Here is a 22,384-nt window from a genome sequence, read left to right as displayed (position 1 = left end):
TACAGCCAATAACCCCTGGTGGAGATGAGCCAATTTCGAGTGAAGACAAAGTGAAGACAACATGTGGGCCACGTTAACCATTCCTATAAGGTGTTCAAATGGTAGGAGGGGACGTAAGACCTCATAAAAAGACATAAAAAAGGTTGTTCATGGTAAAGTTAGAGCATGTTTTGGTTCTCCACCATGTAACAACCACCGTCGCTGCCATTGTGCAAACAAAACGTGTGCCACAGGCCCCACCAGACTGGAGCTTCTGGGAAAGATCTGTTAAGAAATGAAAATGTTATTAAGAATGTTTAAAAAACACAGTTTCAGCCTACTCCCCATTCATTTTCAAGTCAAATGTCTGTGCAGCGCACAGCAAAAACTACTGTGGGAATTGGACCAGGTGCAAAACACCTTGGGCATGAAGTGTTAACTCGATTTCCGGGAGGGGCTTGTGGTTATTGCGTCCAATCATTTTTTTAAATATTTGATGCAGAAGGGGGTGCCCCCTTCTCCCAAAATTATAGCTATATCACCCATGACGCTTTGCAGGAGAGAGGATTTTCAGAAATTAAAACAACACGTGGACCAAAAGCCATTTAGATGGGGTAAAAGGATGAAATGGCATCAGGCTAGACATGGGGAGAGGGAAAGAGGAAACCATGTGTAATTGTGATATGGGTGGCTGGAGATTAAGTTCAGAGCTTGAACGTTTTTGCATAGCCGCGGCTATTCAGTGGTATAAAAGCAGTTATAAAAGAAAACGTGATTGGGAATGAAAATGCGTCATACAAAACGACGGATGTTGAGGGAAATGGGAGAGGGCTACGGAGGGAACGAGGACCTGAAGGGAGTAGGGGGGCATACCAAGAGTAGGGGGCACTTGGTGCGGGCCTGGGAGAGCAGGGAAGAGTTTAGGATTGTGGGTGCTTTTTACAGATAACCACAGTTATTTGCGAGTACCTACAGATAGTGTGGGATATATTAACCCACTCAACAGTATTTCCCCACATCGGCAAGCTGCAATTGCGCATAAACAGCAAAATAGCTACGCTGGCTCCTGTGAGTGCTAGGGCCTCAAAACTGAGCCATCAAAAAGATGGCTGCACCTTCTTGCCAAGCACACAGGGGCAGGATGGAACAAGGGGACACACTAAGGGAGTGTGCCAGTGTGTTCTTACCTGTACAAAAGAAATGGAGGGAAAAGGCAGCACTGCTTTGCTGAAAGGCCAAGATCTTCATTAAAAAGGAAACTTTTCACCTTTAAAATAATGCTGCTGATGTTATTTCCATCTGTTCTTCCTTAAATCACTGTGATTAATAAGGCCCTGCCATGCCTAGTATCTCATTGTGCCTCAGCAAAACTAGACATGATTTCTGAATGACAGGCCCTGTCAAACCAACTCTCAAATCAACAAGGAGCTTCACTTTTACTCGCACGGGAAAACACGTTCATTTCTTTACAAATGTATCAAAGCTCAGTAGTTCAAAAGAGACTCCAGGTATCTGAGCCATGTCAGTTTCAATGCATCCGTGCTTCAAATAAACTATTGCCTAGAAGAAAATAACTATGGCTGCAAGGCAATATTGGGAAGTCAGATGGCAAAATTGAATGTGAAAGGAAATGCTAGCAGTTTTCAACACATGTGTAAAAATGGGCTTTTGGCAAAACTAAAGGAGAAAAATGCCTGTTTAAAAAGCAAACTGTTGAAGGAAAGCCTGCCGTTACCTAGCAAGGTGAATGGGTTTGTGGCTGGTGAAAATACATACATGGGCTATTTTATTCCACATGTTTGTTTTAATTCAGGACCAAATATCAGAAAATAAAGGTTTTAAACTGCCTTGGCTGGATCTGCAAGCTGTCAAAAACAGGTTATTCCAGTTGGCAGAGATAAAGCTTCCCCCTAGGAAGGGAGCCACACCATAAACTTCCAGAACACAAAAGTGATAATTGCTAGCTTGAAAAACTTTGAATGGACCAGGACAAAGAAAGTTCACACGCTTGTCAGACATTCATCTGTGCTCCAGGCTGGGACAATAGAAGTCCTGGGACACACAGGGCTGAAGTGACAGTTGGTGGCAGCTGAAAAAGAGGAAAAATGGTCCAGTGCAAGACTGCCATTTGCTTCCAAAGACTATTTTATAAATAAATGTTAAAGACTTTTTATCTCTGCAGCAAGAATTTGTAAAAATGTCAAAATGTTATAGTTTAAATATAAGTTTATGGGCTTTCAGTTAAGACGTCATAGACTTCATTGCCACATGGGGAATATAAATGGCAAAGTATTGTGGATGCAAGATTTTGTACCTACATCCCTTATGATCATCCACACCCATGTATAAAGTTATGGAATTTTATGCCGAATATTTCACACTGAAAATGACCCAAAAAAAATATAAGAGGACAAAACAACGTCTCACAGATTGCAGGATTGGACGGCTGTGCGCTACATAAAATATGTAATCTGATTATGTAATTTGTTAAGGTGCCCCCACTGTACAAATGTGTAAATTCTGGTATGACAGATATTTGGCAAAAAGGTCTGTGGGAAGTCTTTTTGTATCATAAAATGCAACCTCCTGAACTGAGTCACATCCCAGGGGAGACAACCAACATTGATTGTCCAATCCAGTTGTTTAGAGGCGGGCCTAGCTAAGCCGGCCCAGCAATATAGTGTATGATGTCACTATGCAGTATAAATAAAGAGTCCCTGACAAGACTCTAGAGATACACACTCTTCCTGACGTTCCTGCGCTGCATTCCTGTTCCATCCATCCAGATTCCAGATCCCAACTACAAGGCCAAAGAATTGCTGACCCTACTCCAAGGCCCACTGCAAACCCCAAGCAGTGCTGATCCTATCCCAGTAAGGCCTCAATTCTGAAAACCCACTAATCTCCCATTAAAAATGGGAAAGCTGTGGTGTTTTTGGGAAGCATCCTGATACCACTAACTGCATGCTGGCTGCTATCCTGCCATCCAGCTGACCTTTAGTATCCAGTGACGAGAATTGCCAGTCCAGAAGTGCCATCCGGTGACCAGACCTGCCCAGCTGTTTGCCAGGTGCACTGCCTTCTAGTACCAGAACCGCTGATGGTCCAAAAATCCCAAAACTAAAAAGTGGACTGTGAGTATAATCGCCACCCCATAGAAACCCACAGCCTATCTTGTCTTGCATGTGTCCTTATCCTACTTTGTAAGTCATCCTATCCTTACCCTGCTAACTTGTTAAAACTGTCAGAATCATTCCTGCAACTCTGCCCTTGATTTGTAGTGCTAGCACCATGTCTTTTAGTAATTTCGTCTTGTGTAATCCTAAGCCATTAGTCCGATTTCAAGTGATCGGACTGGTTTCTGCCAGGGTTGGGCGCTGGGGTGACAGGGTTGAAGTCGCAAATCAACCCTGGCTCTTACTGTGTCCATCTTTGGTGACCTAGCCTGAATAGTCTAGTGTAAAGTAAAACTGTTCTTGTCACAACTGATTTCCTTTCCTATTTCACAGCTCCATTTTGTCCAAAGCACACCTTTTTATATCTTGCATAACTCATCCATTTCATAGCTAGAGACCTATTTTCACTTCTATGATATCCCTGGGATATACCTCTATACGAACCAAACCACACTCCAAATCAGTGTATTTCACCCATTTTTATTAAAACTGTTTGAGTAATTTCAGGCGGGAATTTAAAGGTTTGCAAAGTTTCCAACGTGTCATTTTGCTGCAATCTGTTTTAAACTTTCCACTCATTTTCGAACTGTATGCTATTGGTAATCCATTCTTTGTGATTGTTAATGTCTTTACATTTTTGCTTTAGTGAGGAATTATATTTGCTTCAAGGTTTTTAACACACATTCATTATTTATTTGTCCATTTTCGAGTGTCATTTCATAACATTGCAAGGGGTTTAAAATCCGTTTTTCTCTCTTATTTGGGGAGGGAAGGTCAGATTTGGATTCTGTTTCATTTCTTATTCCTGATTACCTGCTGCTTCTGTTTATCCACTCAAAACTGATTATTTGTGGGTTGAGGGAACGTTGCAGGGGGAAATTTTAACTTGGGCGCTATCTTTCCTAAACCAAAAAGTGCTCCTATTCCGCTGTGCTGTGTCTATGTTCCACTAGCAGGTTAAACCCAGTGCATTGCTCACATTCTCATTGTAATTATCACCCCATTGGTGATTGCTGCCCCATATTAAAAATTGTCTGATTTCTTTTGAATTTTAAAATAAATATTGTATTTTACCAACCATCCTAGTTCATGGTCCATTGTGACCCGTGGCATTTGAAAACGGTGTGTGATATGAGTGGTGCACCATCTTAATATTGAATCTATATCATATAAAAAGATAAGCGTTTCAGTCGTGCGCTGCATACTAGGCCGAGACCAAGGTGTGTGTCGCCTGATTGAAATCCTTAACAACAGCCACGGTTATTTGTAGTACATTACCACTATAACCATGGCTATGGGGAAAAGGTTAAAAAAGCATGTAATAATATTTATTTGTATATTTATATATAAATGTATATTCACAATGTGTTTAAGGACAGGATAATGGGCATAATGTGCATCATAGGAATGTGTAAATTCAACATTTGAGGAACATGAAAGCTTGATTTGCTATTGTAGTGCTCTTGGGTTGTGTGAATCCTCCATCCATGAGCAATTCCTCAGATTGCTAGCCTGGCAGAGTATGAACAAGCGTTTTGCATGTCATGAAGTTGAACATAACTCGGATTTCAAAGTTCTGGGGAAGCGAATGCAACTCAAACAAAATGGGGATGACGTAATCAAATTAACATTGCTGAAAAACAGAGGAGCCAGCTGTGCTGCTGTACTTACCTTAGAGTAGAGTAAGGTAAGGAAGCCACTTTTTCAGTATCACTTGCAAAACATGTACAGAAAACAGGAATCACCGTGCAATAACTTGACTAAAGAATACTCATATTGTTATTATTGCTATTATTACAATTAATAACGAAAAGAAAGGCAAACTGGATGACATAGTAGACTATCAAGACCAATTATATCATTATATCATATTTCACTAAACCTTTGACAGCTCCACTGGCCTAGAATTTCAGGACAAAAAAGTGTTGCTTAGATCCCATGACCTGAAGTGGGGGACTTGCTGTCTCCCACTCCATCCATAACGTAGGACAAATGAGACAATCTTTTATAGTGTATGTGCACGTCCTAAAAGCACCCAAATGTTAAAAAGAAGGAACTGCAGGAACATAACGTCCAAGCCTCATATCTTCTGGCAATTACCGCTGCCCATCAACCTCACATACTCGCTGCACTTCCTCTGCATTCTGACATCCAAGCGATAGAGACTATCCAGTCGACACCAATGATATGAAATACACTTAAACAATAGCCTCAGTAAAAGTCACAATAATCTCATATGAATGAATCAGTCTGTAACCCGTTTGCACAGACATTTCCTTATCACTCTTGTATTTAAGCCACATACATAAAAACAAAGACTAATATTGCACAGCTAGGAGTAATCCACGGATCCCCTCTTATCCCCCCAAAAGATCAAAGCTCAGGGAGCTGGCTGGTATGGGGCAAAAGACGAAAGAAGTAGTCAAACTGACCTGTAATAATAATCATGCTGCTTCCTGTGCTTTACACAGGCTTTGAACTGACCTCTCCCTTCTATGATCCCAGTTACATGAAACCCATCATTGACTGAAGAGAACCGAATTTTATCCTATTCACGATGAAATCGGGAGCTTCAAGCCATCAGGGAGGAGTTCAACATACAAACATCGATTATATATCAGGTTCAAGTAAACATAGCTAAAAGTGCCATTTCTATAAAATCGTAGAGGTAGTGGATGTGATCTCACGCATCGTTTGATCTCCCCTTTTAACATTACAGGAAGTGACATTACAAGATGGCCGATTCTGATGATTTTATAGGAAGCAACATCGCACAGCCATTGACACTGAAAATATTCTAGGTGAAAAAAAGACATTCTACCTTAAGTTAAACAAAAATAAAAAAAGTCTTACAGAGTGAAATAATAGAAGACACATGAGTAATAAGGGGGTAGATAGTATGGTTTGAGGCTGATGCCTAAGCGACAACCCTCCCATCAGTAAACTGTACATCTGTATGATAGGCCATTAGTACCCCGCAGGTTCTGCAGGAGCCCGGTTGGTGACAAAAGCACCCGTGTTTCTTGTCTGGTGGGTGCTAGCCACTCAGGGGGTGACTGATCTGAAAGATGGGAATCTTGGATGCAACCCCAGCGTTCCCCCAAATGTCATTCAAGATAGATGTACACAATGGGAAAAACACGTATTACACCCTGGTACACAGGCATTCTCATCGTAAATTACGGAGAACATGGGACGAAAAACCTTTGTGGTCCTCCGCTTGAATGAACATACAGGTTAGCTGTTGCAAATAGCAAGCTTTCTTTTCCAGCTAAGCATCTGAAAGCTAAAGATTCGTATTAGTAATCAACCCTTAACATTAAAGAGCAACTGTCTACTGTTCAAGGGCACCAGTTTGTACCCCCATTGAAATGGTTACCTTCAGAAGGCGTGAAGACAGAAATGCTCGATTTTGGCCCAACGCCAGCACTCGTCTCGCCACTGACATGGGCATCGTAGGTTGTGAATGGTGTTAGATTTGTAAACGTAAACTTGAGATCCTTCGTGCTGTTATCCAAAAGCCGCCCTGTGTGGGTTAAAAGATCGAATGTCAGCATGAGATACTATTGCCCGTTTCATTGTGTAGCATGCACAGTCATTTTCCATGATGCACAGTCTTTTGAGTTTCAGACCATGGCGATGACATATTCTGATGCATCCTGCCTGCAGGCATCACAACAACTCTACGAATCCCCCACAGGCAGTAACAAGAAGCTACAATGTGGTTTGTAAGCTAGGTTCGGGGAAAATCATGTAAAATGCTACCTTGGAATTTGAAGGCTTAAATGTAAGTGCACAGCTCAATTCAGATCATGTTTTTCTGCTTTAACTGGTGAACGACACCTGGTCCCCAGGGTACTGTATGCAGGCAGTGTCTTGGAAACCCACTAGTGTGAAATGCTTAGATGGGGACAAGTCCTGCTGAATGAACTGCTGAAAAGTATATGCTGTTATCTCCCTTGGCTCCTTCTATGTTCTCCTCGCCCCACACCACAGCACTCTCCACTTCTGCCCCCCCCCCCCCCACCACCCACCGAGCTCAAAACAGTGCCCATCACCAGAAGAGGCCCTCAGTGACAGCTTTTTAGCACAGGTATACATAGCTTAGCACTGAAGAAACTCCACAAACAGGTCAAACTGGCCTTAAGGAGCAGCCAAAGCCTGGCAAAGTCATCCTCAGTCACATCGTGACCTTCCACCAGAGGTTGGCACGCTTCAAAAAAACAAAAACAGAGCGGTAGTAGGGCCACAAGCGGAGTGAAAGAGAAAGAAAAAGGGAGAGGATAAAAGGATAGCAACTTCACAAGGCTATGGCAACCTATGGTAAGAAAATGAGGAGCACATTACATAAAACCGTAGAAATGAATGGACAAAAGAAGGTAAGGAGGAAAAACAAACAATACAAGTGTGAAGCTTGGACCGAATGGATTGCTAAGTGAGGGTGAAATGGGAGGAAACATTGATCATTTTCCAAACAAACACCAAATGTAAGTAGTGACCCTCGCTGAAGGGCCGCCCGCTCCTCACTTCTTACTCATGATGCCTAAACATCAGTTACTCACCAGTAAATAAAGTGCATACAAATGTGTCTTCATTTATCTACACTGATGTATTTATTTATATTGTTTATTTCAATGTTCCTATATTTCCTATTTTCTTATATTGCTGATGTATATGTTGTCAAACATGAGAAAACAACTCTTGTTTGCGTGTGTGTTCCTGGGGGCGCGACAGAACTTGAACTAAATGGAATAAAAGTAAAAGTGCCTCCGTCTGGAGTGAGGGGTGGAGCAAACTCTAGGAACTTCCTGTAACTGAAAAGGTAGGGCAACACAAACACAAGGTAGAAAGAAGTCATAAACATATCAACATTAGCTGAATAAATAGACATGTACGTGGAGGTTTTGTTTTAAACCCTGCAAAATGGGTTGTCTTTATTACCTTAGAAGCGCGGTTGGTTTCAACTCCCTTTCTTTTCCACAAGTGCAACAATAACCTATTACATGAAACCACCCTTCACAGTGACATATGGTTAATTATACATTAAGGGAATATTCACCAATAAAGGTGGCAGAACAACAATTAAATATGCCATCAAGTATTGAGATGAATAGCAATGTTAATGCAATAAATATAACTGCAATTAGTACCTGCCACTGTGCGTCCACGAGAAACACTAAATGTGGATTGGCTCGTTTCCGAGCCATACCACAGTGTACTCCTGTGGACGCACAAACGTTGTTTGCATGCCGGGTAGTCTTTTTAAAAAAAAAAACTTTTTTCTGGCGGCCATGGAAAGGGAGAAGGGACCACACGTAGTCCTTTCTCCCTTTTCCAAGGTGGCCAGTTTGCTCCCATTCATGAGTACGGAGCAACTTGGCCAAAATGGCGCCCGGTTGCTCCATACTAATGAAGCAGTATGCGCGTTCTAGTGTTCCTAGAACTAACGCGTACTGCTACAAAACCTTTTCAAACGGCAAAAGAAATGGCGTTTGAAAAGTTTTCGTCAGCCATTAGTGTTCCGGGGCTGCAAACTCGGGAGAACTAGTTTCCCGAGCCTCCAGCCCACGGAACACTAATGGCAATAAGCCCCTCAATGGCGGGCCAATACCGCTCGCAGTAATGACCCCAGGGCCTTCGTTAAGGCCCTCGTTATGCTCAGGCCTGTAACTATGAGCTCCGGGGGCATTACCTGGGGCAGTATTGGTCCACCGTCTTGGGGCTTAGTGCCACAATAAGTCCCCTAACAGGTTCCATGTACATTTGTACTAGGTTGCTTTTATGCTCACTGGGTGCAAAATGGGTTTTAGGAGCACTCCCTTTTGTACCGCCCTTAGTGTTCTAAAACAAAGAGCAGTCTCTGGCTCCTATTGTGCCCATCAATAGCAATCTTTTTGGTTTAAAGAGCACTGGCCTTTGATTAGTACATGTAATCATTCATAGATGCCCACAAAAAAATAAACCATAGGACCAACGGATTACTTTGTTTCTGGTGAAGCCGGATGTTGTTTACTTCTCTGCAATCCCCTCACCTTTAAAGTTTTTTTTTTCAATAATTGCCAGCACGCTAGAGTAATAAATGCACAGATTCCTCACTGGAAATCTGGCAGATGGTGCTGTGGGATGATGCATAATGTCAGTGGGGAGTGGGAGCATTGTGGTGGGGTGTCTGATGCTGGTGCCTCTCTTCTTCACTTCCCGTTCTCATCCCTCATCAATCTACTGACAGCAGTTCCAGCAGGCCCCTCGGGAGCCGAGTGGGGAAATGCCAGTCTTCCTGACCAGGAGGTTCCACAGTTGCTTCCTGTCTTTTTGCCGTCCCACTCTCCAGAGGCCACACAGGGAATACTGAATACCAGTGACTGTATCCCTTCCTCCTGGGATCTGGCAGTGCATTATATGAGGGAAAATAATGCCTGCAGCTCCTTCCCCAACGAGAAGCTTTTGGTTTCTTTCTTCTGACCTGTCAGCGCATGGAGAAGATTAGCCTCATTAAATGATTGACGGTATTAGATTGCCAAGCTCAATTGCCCTGTTAGCATACAGTCACCGCAATTCACGGCACAATTTATGGTTGTGGTTATCCCCCATTTTGATGTCCCATTGGACGCAAATAGGTGGAGTTTGGATGTGGTTATTTCACCTAATCTGTTAATGGTGTTGTAAGTGGAGGCACTACCTCCACTACCCCCTTACAAGAAAGTATTTTTAGTATGTGTGTAGCCCCCTCTGAAAAACAGATTCTGCGAACAGTACATGTGCAGCACAGAGACAGTGGCCTGTCTGAAACGGCAGTCAGGCAAGGCCTTGCCTAAGAGCAAGTGATAAAGGAACCATTTATGTTGGCATGAATAGCTGTCTTTTTACATTACAAAAATGATAAGAAACAGTGTGGTTTAACATATATTAAACTATATGGACATCGACGTGTTTAAATGGGTTGGTGGGGTAAAAAGACAGCCCCAGAGCGACAGAGATGGAGAGGCCATGCTAGACCCCATTGTGAGAGTGAAGCTGGCTCAGTGTGGAGTTCCATTGAAATATAAAAGCCAGTACAAAACAATGATTTCTACATGCAGCCCAGTGAATGAGCGAGAATGGGCGTCCCTCCTTTTTGTGACAATGTACAGGCACTCAGCGGAAGAAAGTGCAACTTAGAACTGGAATATTGTTAACTGCGTCAAATGGGTTCCAAAAGACACAGGGCACTTCAGATGCTGACTTTGTGTAAATGCCCACTTTGACAGATTCAAAACTGTAACAGTGCACATGGGAAGAATAAATACATTTGAAATATTGTGCATTTGGAAGCTAAATAGGAGGAATGATGCCTTAAATTGGGAAAGTAAAGTCCAATGACAGACTGCGTTTCAGGAATAAAGACACTCAATTTCAGCACATAAAAATGACAACATTTATAAGGAAAGGACTATTTCATTTTTGCATAAATGAACACTGGTTTCTTATGTAACTGTAGCATATTTGGGAAGAATAACAAGAGTGAACTTCTTTCTGTTTATACAGTATATAAAGAAAGATTATATTGTGAGCAACAGGTGCTGGTGCAGTTTTGAAAGTTATATTACACAGTGGGTAAATGCAATATGCTAGCCTTTCAGAATTGTGAACTGCAACTTGTCTTTTTCTCTGAGCTGAAACTTTGACCCCAAGACCTTTGTCATGTTATGTTATCTTATTGAGTTTATACTGTGCCAAAGCCCGTGGGCATCCAGGCGCTGAGAGATAGGAGGTGCACAATAAGAAGTTCAGGAACATTAATGCTGGTTAAAGAGAATTGTTTTCAGTTGCTTTCAGAAAGTGAGACGATTCTCCATGTTACGTAGCTGTAAGGGCAGAGCATTTCATGCCTTGGCCCCTCGGTCAAGGAAGACCAGACCAAAGCCCTGGACTCTGTTTACCAGATGTACTTCCAGTAAGGAGCCCTCAGCTGATCGTAGATTTTTCTTATGTTGATAAAGATTAACCCTATGCTTTAGGTATGCTGGGGCATTGCCAAAAATGCACTTATGGCATATGGTTAACAATTTAAATTGGATTCTAGCTGCCACTGGGAGCCAATGTAACTTTTTCCTTGCTGTAGTCGTTGGCTCTGATCTTGTCATCTGAAAAATGATGCGTATGGCTGCATTTTGGATTTTTTGCTGGGCCTACCAAAGAAACAGGTCTGGTTGTCAATTTAAGTGCTAAAATATACAAAGAAGTAGATTGAAATTATGGGATTTACAGGTAACATGACCAACAGAAATGGCCTTTAAGGTCAGGTTTCACATAAAATGTGCATTAGCTCTGAACAAAGATCCTTTGAATCTCAGCAGAAGAGGGTAGAATAAAAATTGGCCAGAGCAGATGGCTGGTCACATTCTTAAGGAGAAATGGAAACCTGGAGAAGAAATGGAAATACCTCTCATAGCATGCAATGCCATTGATTAAACATTGAACACATTTTCCTAAATAAAAAGAGCATTGTGTATTATGATTCTGGCATTTTAATGAATCTGAGTAACTGGAAATATTGATAGATTAATAGACAGTGAAATTAATGTTGGAAGTATGTAGCATCAGATTTGTAACTATTTCGGTGCAGTAACAAACCGTGAAAAACAGTTGCTGCGCCCAGGTAGGGCATGCCAAAATCAAATTAGTATTTTCCGTATCGCCATACAATGTTGATTCCAAAAATATATCAATTTATGTAGCTGTCGGAAGAATTAGCATAGTTGTCATGTTGTGAGATTTTTAGAACACAAAAAGGTTAAACCCACTGGTCATTTTGGGATGACAAATCTTTCTCCTCCATCAGCCTACATAATACATATCTCCCAACTTCTTGTCCTATCAGCAGCCAGTGGGCGTCTTGGTGGGAGGTGAAGGGAGAGTGCTAGCCAATCCTTAGCGTGGGAATTATGACAATGTTGGAGTGCCATCAGCCCTATAAGAGGGCATGATTGAATCAGAACAGGGATTTTTCACTTTATTCCATGAAATAGCCTGCTGACGGACTCTTGCGAGGAATAACTAGCAGAGAGGCCTCAATCCTTGTATTGGCGACAGTGACAGGTAAATATAGAAGCTAGCCAGGACCCCATCAGAGGAGCAGAACGAGTCAGGGTCCAGGAGAAAATCCTTGACTGAAAGCCCTTGACCAGATCTGTGCTGTCCTCAAAGAAGCCCTGCTGTTTTTCCTGACCAGAGCCTCCCATGTAAGTAGACTAATCCAAAGGCCATCAATTGTGTGGGAAGCTAACTGACTTATCCCTTTCCACTAGTGGGTAGGAGGGTGAAACTGGATAAGCCCTTGCACATTGTATTAAATCCAATTAAAATGAATTCCACTATAGAAAATCACCCTATCCATTTAAATTGCATTGCGTTGGGAACAGCCCGCCTTAATCCTTTCCATTAAATTGTGGGGAGGGGAAGCTGTGTAGATCCTTAGCGCCTTGAATTGAAGGTAAATCAATTAATTTTCATATTGAAAATCACGGGATGAGTGTTGTTAGTATTCAAAACTAACAAAGTTCATGCCCAGTGTGTTTGAGCCGGTATAGACCATAAAGACTTGGGTGACTGTCCTTCTGAAACCCCTGACTCCTGCCCCACAGGGTGATGTCCATAATCCCAAAATAAGTAATCCTAAATGCTACCTTTCCAGTGAATTTAGAGGGTACAAATGGAATTTCCCATTTATTCCCTTGCATTGCAAACCAGAATTACCAAGCATTGCTTCTCATTTGAATGTGTTGAAAAACGATTTGCATATGAGTTCCTTTTCCCAACCTTACCCTTTAAATAAAAGTTGAAAAACAATTTCCCCATTTGAGTTCCTTTTCCCAACTGTGCCTTTTAAATGAAAGCCTAATAACAACATTTCCTATTGATTTCCTTGCCTCCCAAACCAGGATCCCAAAGCACTGCCAGTCCTTTGAATGTGTGTTGCAAAACGATTTTTCCACAGTGTTGTGAATGTTTTCTATTGGTTAATTTGAAATTGAATCTGTTGTCAGTTGTGACTGCATGTTTCAAAATTTTACTGGTGTTGTTTTAATAACAGAAAATCATTTGGTGTTGGGATATTTGGTGTCAAACCTTAAATAAATGAAAAAATATATATTCTTACTATACACCAGCCTGGTTCCTAGTCCATTGGTGACGCAGGGTATTTGTTGGGGTGAGTGTGAGACGAGTTGGAGGCCTCACCAAAGTGAATCTGAAATAGCGCTTTGGGCACGTGCCACCTTGCTTGGGAGGGGAAGGAGTTGAGTGTCCGCCCAATAAACTGTGACAGGCTGCAATGTGTTTTAATGCACAATCACTTAGCAGAGATGAAACTTTCTTCAGCTCTGACCTCTGAAACCCATCAGAGCCATCAAGTCTCCTCTTCCCCTGCTTTGCCCCGGTTTTCTTGTTTTTCAGTCCAAATGGAACACTTATGTTGCAAACCACTGTTCCTACCACCTGTTGTTCTCCTATACTTAACATTTAGTTGTGTTTCAGACATGCTGCCCCCTTCCTTTGACCTGATACTATGGAAGGTGCACCTGCCATGTGTAGATGTATTAATTAATTATTAATTAATGACGTATCTTAATTATATCATACAGAATTGTGTGACTCCATTACTAATGCTAACATTTACATCATACTTTAGTTGTCTTACAAATGTACAGTTATTGCACCCTCACCCAGGGTCTGGGGCTTGGTACATTCTTCCTGAACCCATGGCCCCTACCTATCCTTGGTATGTTCCCAAACCCTTGTAAAATTGAGCCATGCCCTGGTTTGGCACACCTATTTTCCCCCTTCCCTAGGAGCCTGTTGCTGCATAACTGTACTTCAAAAACCCTCCTTCAGGTTGCCTATTCCTACATTCAATTGTACTCCCAGGTAGACCTTGCCCTGAGACCTTGTTTGATGGGTGCTTGCCTTGAGTACTATCCTATCCTGCACCCAGACTTGATTTCTGTTGTAGGGACTCAGCTGTGGTAGTGGAGCCCCCTCCCGAGCCACAGCCCACCTAGGACTGTGAGAAGGACTCCAGCACCAAAGGCAGGGACCAGCAGTGAGTGAGGGAGAACGTCTGGGACACTGCTGCCTGACCTGTGAACCAGAGTCTTCTAAACTCAGTAACTGTAAGGAGAAGGACGGTTGCCATGGCTACCTTTCACCACAACTTTCTGGCTGCAGTGTCCCAAGATCAGAGTAGAAGGAAAGGGTCTCCCAATCACTGGGTCCCACTAAGATCATTCCCTGCTCTGAAGGATGACTTACGATATAGGTCAGCTCGTGCATGCCCTCCACCCCTAAGTTAACCTCTGGTCAAACTTGGCATGAGTTACTTAGCTCTTGAGCAGGTCAGTATTCCCCATTTAAGTATTGTTCAGATAACCCCACGTCTTTAAGAAATATTGCAGAGTTATTTCAAACAAGCACCAGGTGCTCAGTGTCAATATTTAAGTAGTAGGCAAATAATAAGAAGATTTGGGTGTGAGTACACTTGGTCATGCTTGTTTTGGAAGATGTGGCTGGAGTTTATCAGCTCCCCGCCACAGTTCTTCTAGGGTACATAGAACAGAAATCTGTTTTTATGCCCCTTCTTTAGGCGTCTCTATTGGTGAGGCTTGCACAGTAGCTATCCCATCTTCACTGTTGATTCTAACTCAAGAACATTTATCAAGTTGCCCCTTTTTCAATCGGCTCTAATTACATGGAAACATTAGAAGAAAATTCTGTTGGAGTCAGACACTGACCAAGTGAGCACCCTTCAAGTAGCCTGTACCCTTTACATACATCTCTGTTACATATGAATGTTAAACCCCTCCATCATGTGGATTATAAAAGAGGCCATATTCCAAAATACTTTCTGTGTTACCATTACAGAATCAATCATTGTGATGGCATGGGTCTTTTGATATGAATGAGGTTCAGGGCAGGGGCCAAAATAGGAAGGTGCCCAGCCAGCATACGATAAAGGGTTGGCCTATTGAACAAAGTCACCTGCTGACCCAGTCTTTCTTTTGGAGAAAGTTCTCTGAAGCAGAAGGTAGTTGCTGTCTCTATCAAATGAACCTTTGTCATTATTGGATCAAGTCAGCCTGTGCACTTGGTAAAGAAGTCTTGAGGATAATAATATTCTCTAGGTGTGAGCAGTCAGTGACTGTGGTCAAGGAAAAGTGCAAAGTCTTTAAATTGACTTGCTGATTGCTCTGGGTCGCGTCTTGTAATCATGGCTTTGTGAAGCAAACATCTCTCACGATGGAACGGTTTAAAGAGGAGATCAATGCAGTGGCAACATTTTCACATGCATCAATATGTTTTTGGCACACTTGAAGATAGGAGACCCTGGGAAGGATTGTTCTCCAGGCTGAGTAGAATCTGTGACTATCCCACATCACATAACACCCAGAAGGCCTCAGAGAGAGAAGAGGAAGCGGAAGCAGAAACACCAGCAAAGCTCAGCTTTCCATTGTTAAACGCTAATGTCCACTACTGCAAGGCAAACAGTGAGAGGAGAGATTTGTGTCTAGGGATAAGGCTTGTGCTGAAACTGCTTGGGGGAAGACGAAGGTAAGGTTCGGTCTTGGTTGGATGAGAGTTTCTCCTACTAGGATACATACAGAAATGCACCCAGAAGTGTTTCAAGCCATACGTTCCAGTCCCCACCACAACTACATGGGCCATACATGCTGTAACATAGGTATACATGGATGTGTTACTGTGCATTTTGCTGGGATTTAGGCAATCCATTCATCCGGTCCACCATGAATAACTATGGACCTGTTTCTGTATGACCAGCTTAAGATCAATACTTCAGGGAAGCTGCTTATCTCTGCATGGTTTAGAGGACAAGGACGTAATTTTCTGCCAACTAGTTAGGGGTCACTGCAACACTCAATATTCTGCCTCTATCTGCTCCTGTGGTTTCTGCATTGCCGCAAAGGCACTTCAGAAAGGTTATGTCACAATGGCTCAATAGTCTTATTCTTAGATCTGGCAATCATTCTGAAACATCTTTTTTGATGCTGCAATGCAGGCTCCAGCGTTGTTTGTAAAGTTCAATAGAGGGTTGGACTGGAAGCTTGCCTTTCAAGCAGAGAGACATGGGGTTCTTAGACTCTTAAAGCTCACCACGAAAGACACAGACTAAGCTGATGTTATCCTCCCAAAGTAAATAGGGGCCATGTACACGCATGTACAGACAGTTATATATGTATTCCAAATATTGTTCTATGCATTCATAGATACAGGCTCCCTGCCAAACAAAAAGTAACACAAGTAATGCAAGCAAAGGCACAGGCACCCCCGGTTGTGGAAAAATGTACGTTGAAGTTAGAAGTCATGAGAATGTGAGGATGAAATGGTTTTGGAAATGTAGACCTATGAGAATAGAGAATGGCAAATTACTGTATTGCTTCCAGACTGAGCCATAGAATACCTTCACTGGCCTAGTATAGTCAGAGGACTCCATTGTGTACATAGATATGCTTTCTTGCAAGATGGACTTTTGGTTTGGCATTCAAAAATTAGAGTATGTCCACCTGTTTGTTCGCTGTTGCACAAAGCCTTGTTGATGTAGCCTTGCTGGCGCCATTTGTTGTTAGCCTAGTACAGGCTGACTTCACTTCAGATGGAGTTCTGAATCGAGCTGTAACTTTATCTACAATGACTGCACGCAGCAGCACTGATTTCATTTAAGAGGTTTAAGGAGTGCTCTGGGAGAACCTTGAATTGGCCAATTGCATGTGAATACTGCCTGTCGCGGGAGGACAGCTTAACAGCAACGTGGGCGACTTGGAAGCAAGACGACACGAAGCAACACAGGTTCAATCCCCGGGTCCGCGCTTAGAAACCTCTGGGTGTTTAAGCGCGTTATAAATACGTAACTAAGACAAAAAAAACACAATTACGCAACTAAAAAACCGAACAATTCCTGTAACAGCGCCTCGATGCCAGCGGGCTGTGTGAGCGCTTTAAAAATGCAAAATAAATAAATAGAATAAAATAAAATAAATACTTTATAGAGATAATTGGGAAGCAAGATGAACCTTCTTAAATGAAGTAATATATTATGTTATGCACTCAGACTCCAATCTATTAGGACATCTATGTAAAGTGAGACACTCAGGAAGAAGGGACGGAGGATCTGGATTTGGAAGTTATGTTTGGTGTTCCTTCTGTGTCATTCTGCACAATTGGCCTTTATATTATTTTAGTTATTTTATATATGTATTGGGTTGGTTTTGGATTATAAATAATATAAGGGGATTGGTTGGGGGTTGCAGGGGGTTTCCCCCTGCATACGTAACCTTGCAAGAGCCATGTGTGAGATCCACTGCTACGAAAGCAGGGGTACTTGAGGTCAGTTTTTAAGTGACCTGGCAGTTCTCTGGTATGTTCCACGGTGGCGGAATGGCACGAGGTGTAGCAAACCAATTTCAACATACATTACAAGCACTTACGTGTGGCTTGCTGTAGTAGGCAAGAATGGAATAAAGCAAATCAGTATTATGCTGCATTGTAAAGCTTTAGGTGGGCCTGAAAAATAGACTAGCAGAAGGCAAAACAAGTCAACAATGAGTTCGGCCACCATTGCTCTGTTTGGGATGCATATTGAAACATCATAAGGAGATGCGGGCCAGGAGTGAGGTCCACTGGCAGCAGTGGTTTAGTTCCCATTAATCCAAAGCAAGGGCTGCTTAGGGCCAGGTGTGTTGTTGCTGGCAGAAGTAAGTGTGGGTCAGAGAAATGGATTAAACGGGGTTGCAGAGGGTCTGGGTCCTTTTGCTATGTGGGTGAGCATGTTTGTGTACTCATGGGCCTTGCTTCAATTTAAATAAAGTGCCACTACATCCATGGTTGACCAACCAATCCTTTCCCCCAGGTAACTTCCACCCTACCATTTATCCCACATAGTGTGCTACCCACTGCTGATCACATATTTATACCCATTCGCTATGCACAGTATCCTCTTTTCTGTCTTTCTCTCTCCCCCTCCTTTTGCTACAACCTCTCAGTGTGGCAACAAACTTCACTCATGTTCAGTCGGCAATTTTCAAAAATGTGGTCCTGAATATACAACTTATATTTTATAAGGGAAAACATAGCTAGTAGAAGCAAACAGTGAGTGGGGTGGGTGTTGAGATGTGGGTTCAATACGGATGATGATGAGATGTGCAGTCAAGGGGGGACACCCCTCAGAAATGATGAAGAGGCAGAGAAGGATATAATCGGACAGGGAGTAGCTGTGTGATAGTGGGAGCAACAGCCATTATATGATTAAGTGGCAAAGCAAACTAGGAGTGAAATGGGATAAGGTAAAGCGTAGGTGCGAGATGCATCACTGGTGTAGCTAGTTAAGGGTGGTGATCATGGGAGTTGGTGCAGCGAGGAAACAGTACGAGGGGAATCCAGAAGTAGAGGGAACACAAACAGGAGGAGTAAATGAAGTAGAAGTCAGCAGGAGACATGCTGACATATACCTATATCAAATTGTTGCACCTCTTCTGGTACTTGTTCTGCCACAATTGCCAACAGTCCACGTGCAGAAAGAGTTTTGAGGAGGAAATAAAACCTACTCCCTTGCACTGCACCACCTTAATTCTCGGGACTGGTGTCCATAACTGAATAAACTGGATCAATGAAGCAAAGGAGAAGGAATTCTTCTCCATTCCTTTAACACTCAATGATGGACAATGGTACAGGCAGTGAAAGGCATTGGTGCTAGAATCCATAATGTCTGTTAGACGCATGGAGCAGACCAGACAGTCAATCAAAGCAAGCACAATGTAATCATGGTGTGTGAAACCACAATCGCTCGAGCATTAAGTACTATTGAATGGGTCATAAAAATACTTATCAAATTCCAGGAAACTATTTATTTTGCTGTGTGCAGTTAATACATTGTTGATATTATTCAACAACACTGCAATGTGGACAAACTTTCAACTACTCATATGATGTGCCTCTCCTATCCGGGTAGTCTCTTTGTGCTTAGGAACACTATTTGCCAACATATGGCTTGGGTGAATGAATGGGGCTTGTATCCAAGGTTTAATTCACCCAGCTCAGATATACCATAAGGAATTATAGCTTCTAGTTTGTCATCTTTCTCAGCTCAATGGCCTCTTAACTGAGGATCTTTCTGAAGTGGACCTACATTAGATGGGCTTAAAAAAGGCCAATTTATTTCTTGATAATGTGGTCCATGCACACAACAATATTGTGCTCTTGTGGGTTTCCTGATGACAGTATTCATATTATTGGGAATCACACTCTATATACACATACACTTTCATATTTAAATACATGGCATGCATGTTTTAAACAATTGTAAACATGAGGGTTTTCCCATCAGAAAATTAAAGGTTAAAAATGATGCATCAATTTACAATATTAAACGCATGCCTATGCTTAAGTCAAGCACAGAGTTCCCACAGGTGGCACTAAAATGATGTTCAGAAGCCAGCACTAATTTCCTTCCCAAGCTCCACATTTCAGAGGTATGTGGCCACCCAAAAGGTGCAAGCAAGAAATAGATCATAGAGAAGTTAAAATGGCAAAGAGTAAACCTGAATGTGCAAGTGCATCAAGAAACCTGTGAAAGGATAACCAAAGCCACAGAAGGGCGAGGACATAAACTGTGTGCCAAAGATACATAGTGTTTCACAGCTGTAAAGGTGTCCCATAAAGATTTCCTTCCAACCATATTTACAGAAGCTGCACAGTCCTTAGCAGGCAAATGGCACCCCTGCAGGGTTTATCATGTGTCTGATGACATTCTGCTGCACGCTCAATACTACCAGGAGAACCAACTGCAGAGTATGTCACACGATGCATAACTGTGATGCTTATAAGTAATCTTTACATTCATTTTATTGTGAAACAATACTTCAAATGAGAGCATGACATCTAGACCCACACATCTTAAAATGTTCCTATGTATCGTACAGTCCAGCCAACTCTACGGAGTTAACCATTTTAAATTACCTTAAATGCAAACTGGCAAGACCCATAGCTTAAAGCACACTCACAAAGGTAACATTGTGCCGATCCATTGCTTAATTTTACTCTTGGGGTGTAGGGTATTTTGAACTATTGCACAAACAGCAATGATGTGAACAGTATGTACCACTTACTTTGTTGTAAACGGTGCCTGCATTGTGTAGCTACGAGGAATACTGCTGCTTCCTACAGATGAATATTCAGGGTCGCCCTTATTCATTACTCCACTGTGAGAATGCACAGCCAACGATTTCAAGAACTTTCTCCAACTGTCTTTACTGAGGTGTTTATGCCCAGGCAAACTTTACAAATTTCACTTGTGATTTTGCCATATTTTAATGGTGTTCCAGCCCAAGGGATTGGAGATACATCGGCTGCAGTGGGTAACTTGCCTTATTTCCATTTCGCCCCTGCTAACACCACAGCTGTAACACTGAGAAGGGGATTGAGTTCTTTGTATTCAAAATGTGTTAACCCCTTAAGTGCCATGGGAGAGGTATCTCGTCCTTGGGATTACCTCCTTGTTGCCAAGGACGAGATACCTCGTCCTTGGCACTTAAGGAGTTCATGAAACAGAAAACGTTAGAAGGCATTGAATGGTGAAATACCAAAAACACCAAAAAAGGCCTTGGCACTGGGGGGGGCACCCAAGGCAGTTATATGCCTGTACCACTTTCACATATTTCATATGTAAACCTCATCATTTGACAAGATCATATGTAGAAATGTAGTTGTGTTGCACTAATATTACAGACCAGTCTAGGTGCTTCTCATAGAGTGACAGCAGACAGTTTGTGAGAGAAACCAGATATTGGCATTGGAACCATAATTCCTCATTCTGACCTTCTCTCACTTGTGTCCACTTCGCAGACAGCTTATGTTCTTATTGTTTTTCGGACCTAACTGAAAGGAGACAATTAGCCGTAACAATTGCCTCTAGTGAACTCAACTGTAGAACACACTGCCTTCTCCAAATCTTGGGCTGCAGAAATCTAAAAAACACTCTTTCAACTAACATAACATACTTGAATTAACAGAGAGGAAGAGGACGCAATAACTTTCTAATCCCAGCAACCTTAAAAATGTCCGTATAATGTCATGGAGCCAAAATGGCGGACGAAATTGGGGTAAAGGAGTATAGTTTGGACAACACGGACATTGTTTGTTGAAGGGGTGAAATCTGACGAAGGTGCAGAGTCTGGCGGGGGTGGAGTAAAGTTGTGGATGGGAGGGGCTCATGCACCCTTTTGGGCCTAGGGCAGCAGAAAGCCAAATTACGCCACTGCTCTCTTCTCGGGCACCCTCCAACAATGGATAAGTACTTTTCATCCAGACTTAATTTCAACAGCATTTCTGTATATTTCCCAGGGAAACTGTTTACATTTGACTTTAACTGGATCCTGGCAACCCATTGTTGTCTTCTGAAACGTACCCTAAAGGTCACATTTCCATGTCATAAAAATGTGGAATGCCCTAAAAATAAAAAGCTAAAAAAACAAAAAAAAAGGTTTTTGTAATTAAGAACAACTCGTATAAGAAGAAGAACGTATGACCATTTGCATTGAGATAATGGTTCTAAGGTTGGATTGGGAACGTGTTTTCAATAAAAATAAAATGCCAGTATGTGTCAGTATTCTGAATGGAAAAATTACCAATTTTGTGGTCACAGATAACTAAAAATGATTGTAGCACATTTGGGTGTCCAACAATGGGATCTTGGTCTTTACTTACCTAATAACTGGACCTCTTAGTAAGTAAAAAATGTTTAAATTCACAGTATTGCAGCATGTTATCAAACATTTTGATCAGAACGGAGAGTCCTGTTCATTGCAAACCTGACATCCAACCAATAAGACTCCCCTGGTACAGTAACTCTAACAAGAAATATTGACTTACCTAGTGGTCCATATAGCTCCACCCTGTAGCTGAACTTCCCTGTTGGGATAGTTGGGGGATCCCAGGTAAGTGAAAACGATTTTCCTGTTATATTTCCTTTCGCTAGATTCTGTGGAGGGTCCTCAGGAACTAAAACAAAGATTGCATGATCAGAAGAACAATCCATTTTGTAGCCTTCTCATCTATGAGTGTGAAAACAAAATCATAATTGAGGATTTGCACTCAGTACTTGAGAGAAGACAGCTCTGAAACAACGTGTTAGTTATTCACGAGTTTGATATTATTTGTGTTCCTGGCAAATCAACAGAATTGTG

At 42.1% G+C, this 22,384-nt stretch overlaps 1 protein-coding gene across 12 annotated transcripts in view; it reads right to left on the bottom strand.

The window, feature by feature from the left end:
* The window catches only part of PTPRQ (protein tyrosine phosphatase receptor type Q), a 2,012,995-nt gene that overhangs the window by 1,197,290 nt on the left and 793,321 nt on the right, over nucleotides 1-22,384 (bottom strand). For all 12 annotated transcript variants that reach the window (XM_069629300.1, XM_069629298.1, XM_069629293.1 and 9 more), the window contains 2 exons: nucleotides 22,071-22,199; nucleotides 6,535-6,681 (listed from right to left, as the gene is read on the bottom strand). In XM_069629300.1, coding sequence (XP_069485401.1) covers nucleotides 6,535-6,681; nucleotides 22,071-22,199 — 276 coding nt within the window. The remainder of the gene's footprint in view (nucleotides 1-6,534; nucleotides 6,682-22,070; nucleotides 22,200-22,384) is intronic.

Source organism: Ambystoma mexicanum, chromosome 12 (assembly GCF_040938575.1).
Source record: "Ambystoma mexicanum isolate Mex_15411 chromosome 12, UKY_AmexF1_1, whole genome shotgun sequence".
Taxonomy (NCBI): Eukaryota; Metazoa; Chordata; class Amphibia; order Caudata; family Ambystomatidae; genus Ambystoma; species Ambystoma mexicanum.
The sequence above is the reverse complement of the archived record's forward strand: the minus strand, read 5'-3'. Positions and strand labels throughout refer to the sequence as shown.